Source organism: Salvelinus namaycush, chromosome 8, assembly GCF_016432855.1.
Source record: "Salvelinus namaycush isolate Seneca chromosome 8, SaNama_1.0, whole genome shotgun sequence".
NCBI lineage: Eukaryota > Metazoa > Chordata > Actinopteri > Salmoniformes > Salmonidae > Salvelinus > Salvelinus namaycush.
This window is the reverse complement of record NC_052314.1, coordinates 20,654,172-20,664,026: the sequence shown is the minus strand read 5'-3', so window position 1 is coordinate 20,664,026 and position 9,855 is coordinate 20,654,172. Positions and strand designations below refer to the sequence as shown.

Here is a 9,855-nt window from a genome sequence, read left to right as displayed (position 1 = left end):
AAAGTTCACCATTTGCCTAATGAATCATATTGTTGTTCCCTGTCCCACAGAAAACTGATGATTCTAAATCACCCTGACAGAGGGTTGAGGAACTAATAAAACTCTTTCCAAACAATTATGTACTTTTATTTAGTCATTCAGCTTGTAAAATGTCATTTGGATCACAATTGCATGTTTTTCTTTTCTATTTGCAGGTGGATCACCAAATCTTGCAGCTAAAATGAATCGAAGCATTTACTTGGACAACTAAATCAATAGTTCACTTTGTACTTGGTTGGGCCCGTTTTTTTCTCTTATTCACCGTGCACAAATAAATCATACATTAAAAGAGACTGGTCTTGCTCTGTACTTCACTCATTCTCAGGACAAAAAGGTAGACCTGACAAGACACAAATGGTTTTGGATCTAGATGAAAGTTCAGGTTTTATTTAAGAACTACTGGCATACAAAACATATTGCACATCAAACAACCCGAATGATCATTAAAAAACAGACAGTTTACCAAATCTGGAAATTGACCTCAGTAGTCCAAATTGTCACCTGCATAAAACACGGTCGTTCCGCCAGTTTAGTGTTAACAGCTTTTTAAATAGTGTACATTTTTAAATAAACAAAATAAAGCTCCTTTGAGACAAGTTACTGCCACCATCATTCCAGCCTCTGGTGGGTGCATAAAACAAAATGGGACAAGAACATTGACAGACCAGTTTCCAGCTTTTTTTTTTTAATGGGAAATAAATTCCAATTCAGTGAAACTTTTTTCCTCTTCGACTGCATTTCCTAGTTTTCCTCGTCTGAAGTGATTGTATATGTAAAAACATACAAATCAGCCAAAGCTCAACAAATATTAGGATATCTAGATTCTTCTCACCTTTGTCATCATTGACAACTTTACTACAGCCAGGCAACTAGGTTAAATCTATTCTCAAGGCACAACATCTGATAATGTACTTGAAACATGCTTTCTGTCATGTCTCGGTTCAGTGCTAAATCTCCCCCTCTGTGTCCCATGGTTAGGGAACTGAAAAGTGCAGTAGAGAATCTGGAAGTCCATATGTCCATCTTTGGCAAGCTTGTACAATAACTATTGTACGAATGTAGTACAATTAATGGGCCCGTAGATTAGGAGACACTTCAGGACAGGCTGCTAGTCACTGTTCCCTTGGTAACAGACTGTGGAAGCTCTGCCTAGTTCGTCACATCTTCCATTGCTGGGGCCATTGCTGATGTGGAGAGGCTGTGCTCTGCAATACACTCAACATGCCCCTGCAGGACACAGACAAGTAGAAATAGTTACAGAAGCTTGACTTAATGTACCAAAGGCATACAATAAACCTAACTGTTTTGATACAATGCTAGAAATTTAAACCAGCCTAGTGGAAATTTCACATACTGTAGATTCTATGGACTATGCCCCTGAAGTACATCAAGCCAAGGGAAAGACATTTACATTCTTATTGCAAGTTTCCGTACACTACCATGGTTCTTTCTCCCCATCACTTGTTTCAGCCTGCTTGTATGTATCAAGCATCTCAGATTAGGCGTGCCGATTTGCATTTTACATCACATTGAATAAGATGGGAGACCTGATCCTAGATCAGCACTCTTACTCTGAGACGCTTGATACATACGGACCCTGAAGTCAAATTTGTAGCATTTTTTCAAAGTTACCAGTTCTTTTTTTGTTATTTTCAGTTCATCTATCTGCTTTGTGATTCAGCCCGGGATCTGCAAAACAAAGACCGTTAGAACCACTTGCATTGGTAATGAATTAAACTAGATCATCATCATAGCTAATGAAAGGGAAAGGGGAATGCCTAGTCAGTTGTACAACAATACATTCAACTGAAATGTGTCTTCCGCATTTAACCCAACCCCTCTGAATCAGAAAAATAGCTTACATTGTGATAAAACACTGAAAGAATGTGGTTAAAAATAACTAGAAAGCAGTCAAAGGAATGCAAGTGAGAAATACAGGAAAGCAGTATCAAATCCCCAAAAATAAACAGACCTTAATTGATAGTCAACAAGTAGCGGACATGTTAGTGAATTTGAGTGGGAACATTTAAAAACAAATGGGACTTCTTGGTGGCATGCCTTTCCTAGGTGTCTATTCAGCTTCAAATTGAGAAATTAGAAATTAGTAAATCGATGGTTACTGGTTGAAGCACGGGCTTCACTGCTAGCCAGGGCAAGTGTTAATCACACTCAGTCATGCTGGTTTTGGTAAACAAACTACAGGCCCGTTCACCACCTTTCCTCTGGTGGGCGGACACAGCGCCTACTGCTACGTTTATGCAGCTGTGGTTTAGCTCGAGTCATCTATGTGGGGGAAGAGTTTGTGCAGAGCCGTCTGAGTGAATTTCATGAGGATGGACTTGGGATTGGTGTCAATGGGTGTAATTCTATCCTTTTTAGTCACTGAATTGTCCACCGTCTTCTGTAACATGAAATAATTGTATTTTCTAATGCTTATGGGAGTATGTTTGTTGTTGAATCCAATTGGCTCCCAGGGCTTGTTACTTTTACTCAGACACTTCTATCCGGAGGGATTGAAGAAGTTTGTGGATGGTACTGATTGAGATGGTAAAAGTCACAACACAAATGTTTAAATGCCGTTGATGACCGTCCTTAAATCAAGTCATCACTGCGAGGACATGGTGATGCAGGACTTACCAAGGCCATTCTCACCGAGGGAAGCTTTGTCCGATTCGCTCATGCCATCAATGGCTGTTGTGTCCTCGTTAGTCCGGCGGGAGAGGTGGCGGCGGTTTGTGTTGAGGTTGGAGTCGACCGTCTGGTCTGTCTCGGTGTTGTTAAGCACACTGTATGGGTTGCCATCACGATCCTTTAGAGCTGCAAAGTTAACAAATAGTTTAATATCTATAGTTTTAGAGGAACAATTCATAGACCTATTCACATGATCATGATAAACATAGGGGATAATGCAAATCATGTTTAATGTCATCAGCATGTGCATGACCCATCAATTGTGTCTGCAGCCGTACCGGTGTTGGAGGCTCCTCTCCCTGCTCCTCGGCCCCTGCCACTGGGCCCTCTCCCCCTCCCTTGACCAGCTCTCCTCCTGCTGTCTCTCTGTGGCTGGGTACCCCTCTCTGGTTCCTCTCCCGCCAGGGACCAGTCACTCAGCTCATCCTTCCGCTCTGAGTCAGTCTCAGAGTCATTGGATTGCTCAGAGTTTGTGCCTGAAAGTCAAACATATCTTTTTAATACCACATGGCTGATAACGTCCTGTTGGGCTATAGCATTATGTCCCAATATCAATACTTTCGATTGACCACCCGATAGGCTGTGGTGTACCCAATTGTCATGGTTGAGTAAAGAAACCAGACGGCACCATCTTGGCTTTTTTGTATTTATGGATAGCCAGGGGCTAACACTCATTCACAAATGAAACATTTGTGTTTAGTGAGTCCGCCAGATCAGAGGCAGTAGAGATGACCAGGGAGGTTCTCTTGATAAGAGTCTGAATTGGACCATTTTCCTGTCCTGCTAAGCATTCAAAATGTAACATGTACTTTTGGGTGTTAAAAGTAAAAAGTACAATATTTTCTTTAGGAATGCAGTGAAGTACTACCTTACTAGTACTTTAAAGTATTGTTACTGAAGAACTTTAAACCCCTGCTGATAGGTGTTGAAAAATGGCTTGGGAGAATCTACAATCTACTGTTCAGTATCATTGTGAACATGACGCTCACCATAGCCGGAGGTGTAGTTGGGGCCTCTGCGTCCGCGGCCTCTGCCAGTGTAGGAACGGCTGGTGTGCAGAGAGGTAGCAGCCACACTGTCGTCCGTGGTGTAGCTCTTGTCCTTGTCTGCTGGGTGGCTAGATGAAGGCCTTTGGCCCATCCCAATCAGCTTCAGCTGATCATCTATCTGCAGTCTCTCCATACGCAGTAGCTCTACCTCCTGCAGACAGCAACAGGCAAACTCATCCCACACAGACTATAAAAAGGGCCTACAGCCCTGACTGAGACCATTAGGAGTTTGTTACTATTGATTAATGCTTACGTTCAGGTAGGCGATGTGGTACTCCAGAAGCACCTGGGCATTCCCAATGTTCTCCTTAGTGCCGACAAAGGTAAACGGGACCATTCCCTGTGTCAGCACATCACAAATAAAATTATGTTATTATGGGTGAAGAGTGTTTGTGACAATACTGATTACTTGGTCTACTAAGTGAGCTGGAAAGTAGTAAAAAAAAGTAAGGGCTTACTTCTTGACGTGGCTGTGTGTTGTCCTTGTCCCCATCAATTCTTACTCTCACCACCCCAGACTTGTCAATGATCTCCTGAATTACTTTTCCGTTCTTGCCAATTACCTTGCCTGAAGAAAAAAATAAGAAGCCATAAGGCACTTGTGTGAAGAGGTGCACAGCCACAAAGCGCACACACTCACAAATGTCTTGCTTTATGGAAGTATCAACTCCTACTTGATACATACCGACCAAGTTCCTTGGGATCTGAACAGAATCTTCGAGAAACTCCAGATAATTCCTTGCCTTCTTAACCGCCTCCTCATTCTTTGAAGAAGAATATATTAGCTTTAAGAAATAAATGTATTGGTGGTACATACACTGTCTATAGCTCACTCATAACAAAGTCTCATATCAAAAACATCAGCACACCTCTCCGTAAATTATGAACGTCCCACTCCCTTCATCCAGCTCAATAGCAGTGATTCCAGGCACTTTTCTGGCTTGTTGAATGTTGCTGCCATGGCTTCCAATGGCAAGGCCCATGAGGTCCACCCTGACTGTAAACTCCTCTTGGAAAGCGGATGCCAGTTGCTTTGTACTCTAGAGAGAGAAGAGATCATGTGCATGATTGAGATGTGTCGATGACAATCCTGTTTAAACTATTTCTGCAAGGATGCAGTTGTGATAAGCATCCTTACCTCCAGTTGTTTAGTGGCCTCCTCATTTCGGGACAGGAGCATGAGCTTAGTGCGAATGCTCCTCAAGTGCATGTCACTGAGCAAAGACACTCGCTTAACTGTGGCTTCATTTATAGTCTGCAGGGAAACAAGAATATAAACGTTAAAAAATTGTCTAGACATTCCTTGTTCTACACAAAACTGCTGGTACTGAAGGAGGAGTGGCAGACAGACATATATGGACTTACCAGTACAACCAAGTTACTTGTTTCTGGACAGTAGACAATCCGACAAGCTCCCACTGCCTTTTTGAAATCTTTATGCGCTTGTTCACTTTCGCACCTAAAGTAAAATAAAACTATAATCAAATTCTGAACTCTTATGCATGTAAATAAAAACCAACAAATTACTAGCCTATATCCCAATCAGAAACTACTTTTAAATAAAAAGGTACATACGCTGCTTTCAGATCGTTAGGAACTGGGACTGTGCATTTGAAGAAGGAGCTCTTTGACACCACCTTGTTGACATTCACAGGCCGGAGACGTTCAAAGGTGACTATTTCATTGTACGTGGCGTCACAGGCAGCATACTCGATCACATAGAACTACACAGTAAACACAACACAGGTTACATTTGTGTTGCATGAAACTGACAAACGTAATATCAGGATGAGGAACTCACAGGATGAACATTACAGAAACATGCTTTCGCAAATGACATTCTGGGACCAGTGAAATTGTAACCACAGATAACTACTCACATCTCCCTTCATCATGCGCACTTTGCCAAGCCACCAGCCACATGGCTCCTGCTCATTGGCCCGGGAGAAGATCTGGTAGAAAGAGGGAGAGATAATTCTAAATAAGATATTCTGAGGAAAAAGTGTCTGTTAAATCTAAGAAGATAGAGAGCCAGTACTCACCTCCACCTCTTCTCCCTCCCCGATGTCCTTTATACCGTCGGCTGGAGGTGGCATCCGCACATCACTAAAGTGAACTTGTCTCTCAGGTTGCCAACTTTAATAAAAGACAATTTAGCTTTATTTTTTACAACCAAATCTCTATTTTTGATGTAAATGGCATGCTATAGAATCTATAATCTATAACATCAAACAGAGATTTGATTGTAAAAAAGCTAAATTCTCCTTTAATAACAAACATTTAGATAAGTAACATAAAGTTATGCCCATCAACAAAATTATACCACCATCATTCCAACATTGATGACTACAAAATACACTACAACCCCAGAAGAACCTATGAACACTTACTTGTTCTCAAAGACAATAGTGAGTGCATCATCATGGACATCTTTGACAAATCCCTAGAGAAAGATCAGCCGTGGATTAAGTTCAGAAGTACTCTGCCACCCCACCCAGAAAATAAAAAGTTATTGGCATAGCTAGGGAATATCAACATACAACACTTTAGTATAGGCCAGGGATTCTTAAAACCTTCAGCTCAAGACTCAAAAGTGAAGTTGACCATCCTCCCATGACCCAAATCGTCCTCCAAAAACCCAAATTAAGAAGATCTATTCTCATTACTCACGACCCACCTCTCACATGCCCAGAGCCCACTTTTGGTCCCAACCCATAGTTTAAGAAACCCTGGTATAGGCTGCTATGGTATTCTTGCCCAGAGTTTCTAGATCTGAGTGGAACTCGGGTCTAGTCTTATAACATATATCCCTCCTTGCGATATATTTGCCTACCTGCGCCAGTTTGGCGACACTTTTTCCACATCCAAGTAGGGCGTGTCGATATGGCCATATCTCAATTTTTTTCAAATTTATAGGCGATTCACAATATACACACAAAAGTATGTGGACACCTGCTCGGCCAACATCTCATTCCAAAATCATGGGCATTAATATGGAGTTGGTCCCCCTTTGCTGCTATAACAGCCTCCACTCTTCTGGAAAGGCTTTCCACTAGATGTTGGAACATTGCTGTGGGGACTTGCTTCCATTCAGCCACTCATGTCGATTAGGCCTGGCTTGCAGTCTGCGTTCCAATTCATTCCAAAAGTGATTGATGCGGTTGAGGTCAGAGCTCTGTGCAGGCCAGTTCTTCCACACCGATCTCCACAAACCATTTCTGTATGGACCTCGTTTTGTGCACGGGGGCATTGTCATGCTGAAACAGGAAAGGGCCTTCCCCAAACTGTTGCCACAAAGTTGTGGCTAAAATAGATGAATCCAGGAATTTAAAGGGGTGTCCACATACTTCTGTGTATAGTGTACATTCTTGAATGAAAGAAAAACATTTCAGCTAGCTGGCTACCTACCTAGCAATACGTTTCCCTATTCAGACTTCACTGAGGAGCAAATTAAAACATTAATGAGCTGGCTATAATTGAAAAATTAATTGAACAAACTTTTAAAGATGCACTATGCAGAAATCTCTCCGCTATTTCCTGGTTGCTAAAATTCTAATAGTTCACCTAATTTCAGTTTGTGACAAAACAAGCACATATAGTGTAGAGAATCATTGTACCATCTAAACCGCTGTGAAAGATATTTTCCATAACAAAATATTGTATTTTCAGCTGGTGTACAAAACCAGAAGTAAACATACGAATGTAAAGCATAGAAATAGAGCACAAACTCAGTAAAAAAAAGACATCCTCTCACTGTCTACTGTTTATTTTCAGCAAACTTAACATGTGTAAATATTTGTATGAACATAAGATGCAACAACTGAGACAAACTGAACAACTTCCACAGACATGTGACTGAAATGGAATAATGGAACAAGGGGGGGGGGGGGGGGGGGGGTGTTGCCACCAGCTGCATTAAGTACTGCAGTGCATCTCCTCCTCATGGACTGCACCAGATTTGCCAGTTCTTGCTGTGAGATGTTACCCCACTCTTCCACCAAGGCACCTGCAAGTTCACGGATATTTCTGGGGGGGGGGGGGGGGGGGGGTGGCCCAAGCCCTCACCCTCCAATCCAACAGGTCCCAGACGTGCTCAATGGGATTGAGATCCGGGCTCTTCGCTGGCCATGGCAGACCACTGACATTCCTGTCTTGCAGGAAATCACGCACAGAATGAGCAGTATGGCTGGTGGCATTGTTATGCTGGAGGGTCATGTCAGGATGAGCCTGCAGGAAGGGTACCACAAGAGGGAGGAGGATGTCTTGCCTGCAATGACAACAAGCTCAGTCCGATGATGCTGTGAAACACCGCCCTAGACAATGACGGACCCTCCACATCGATCCCGCTCCAGAGTACAGGCCTCGGTGTAACGCTCAATCCTTTGACGATAAACACGAATCCGACCATCACCCCTGGTGAGACAAAACCGCAAATCGTCAATGAAGAGCACTTTTTGCCAGTCCTGTCTGGTTCAGCGACGGTGGGTTTGTGCCCATAGGCGACGTTGTTGCCGGTGATGACCTGCCTTACAACAGGCCTACAAGCCCTCAGTCCAGCCTCTCTCAGCCTATTGCAGACAGTCTGAGCACTGATGGAGGGATTGTGCGTTCCTGGTGTAACTCGGGCAGCTGTTGCCATCCTGTACCTGTCCCGCAGGTGTGATGTTCAGATGTACCGATCCTGTGCAGGTGTTGTTACACGTGGTCTGCCACTGCAAGGACGATCAGCTGTCCTTCCTGTCTCCCTGTAGCGCTGTCTTAGGCATCTCACAGTACGGACATTGCAATTTATTGCCCTGGCCACATCTGCAGTCCTCATGCCTCCTTGCAGCATGCCTAAGGCACGTTCACGCAGATGAGCAGGGACCCTGCGCATCTTTCTTTTGGTGTTTTTCAGAGTCAGTAGAAAGGCCTCTTTAGTGTCATAAGTTTTTATAACTGTGACCTTAATTGCCTACCATCTGTAAGCTGTTAGTGTCTTAAACGACTGTTCCACGGGTGCATGTTCATTAATTGTTTATGGTTCATTGAACAAACAGGGGAAACCGTGTTTAAACCCTTTACAATGAAGATCTGTTAAGTCATTTGGATTTTTACGAATTTTCTTTGAAAGGCGGGGTCCTTGCTGAGTTTAGAACAGATCTACCGCTTCTTAGGCTTTAAATGAGAACGACAGATCTATAACTCACTTCTCTGAATTTCGTGAAGTCGCCCAAAAAGTTACATATTACAGCTTAAACTTTTAAATTGTTTGATTTATAACGCATATGGTTAGCACATATCCCTTTAGATAGTGTAGCAGGTCATGAAGTTAGCCAGATCAATAATCTGATTCAAGACGAACAAAGCCAAGAAAGGTGGAACCGAACCTGATTAGCTTTGCTAACGTTAACTACCGTTAGCTAGCTAAGTTACCTACTGTTAGCTAGTTGATGTGCTAGCCAGGTAATAACGTTAGCTAACTAGTTAAACATTTCTCTGTTTTCATAGCGTTAGCTGTTGAATTAGCCAGCTAATATTGTACTCTTCGAAGACAAACGGGATGTGAATAGGTCGCTTGCAAAGAAAAAAAAAGTGACAGACTAGCTGCCAACTATATTTGGTCTTGAAGTTAACGTCGCTAACGTTAGCTTACCGTCATTAGACATGTTGAAAACACACGTCTCTAGCTTAGTGTATGTTGCTAGTTTACGTTTATGGACTATAGTAGGGAACTGATGTGTGTGCCATGTTTTATAAACATGATCATGGTTAGTTTACATCAATATTATAAATGGATTTACCTTATAATAAGCTCCGTTGGAGCCACGGACCTCCACAGTCAGTTCCTCCATGTTGGACATGCAATGCATGCCGGGGTTATTGAAGTGTCTAAACAATTGGGATAGCTACTTGCAAGTACATACATAGGCCAAGTTGAATGTGCACATACTTCATATTTTTGTATTTTATTTCACCTTTATTTAACCAGGTAGGCTAGTTGAAAACAAGTTCTCATTTACAACTGTGACCTGGCCAAGATAAAGCAAAGCGACACAAACAACACAGTTACACATGGAATAAACATACAGTCAAT

The 9,855-nt window shown here is 42.5% G+C and overlaps 1 protein-coding gene across 2 annotated transcripts; it reads right to left on the bottom strand.

Moving 5' to 3' along the window:
* Positions 1-394: 394 nt before the first annotated feature.
* Positions 395-9,623, bottom strand: LOC120052506 (fragile X mental retardation syndrome-related protein 1-like). Of its 2 annotated transcripts, none has more exons than XM_038999454.1 (16): positions 9,563-9,623; positions 6,170-6,222; positions 5,822-5,915; positions 5,660-5,731; positions 5,355-5,503; positions 5,145-5,238; positions 4,918-5,034; positions 4,649-4,819; positions 4,465-4,543; positions 4,238-4,347; positions 4,033-4,125; positions 3,720-3,930; positions 3,009-3,206; positions 2,677-2,856; positions 1,672-1,728; positions 395-1,266 (listed from the first exon to the last, which is right to left on the bottom strand). In XM_038999454.1, the coding sequence occupies exons 1-15, from the start codon at positions 9,620-9,622 to the stop codon at positions 1,697-1,699; spliced, it is 1,713 nt and encodes a 570-aa protein (XP_038855382.1). In that variant the 5' UTR covers position 9,623; the 3' UTR covers positions 395-1,266; positions 1,672-1,696. The 2 variants fall into 2 exon arrangements, with proteins under 2 accessions (XP_038855382.1, XP_038855383.1); XM_038999455.1 differs by having other exon boundaries at positions 4,033-4,119.
* Positions 9,624-9,855: the final 232 nt, after the last annotated feature.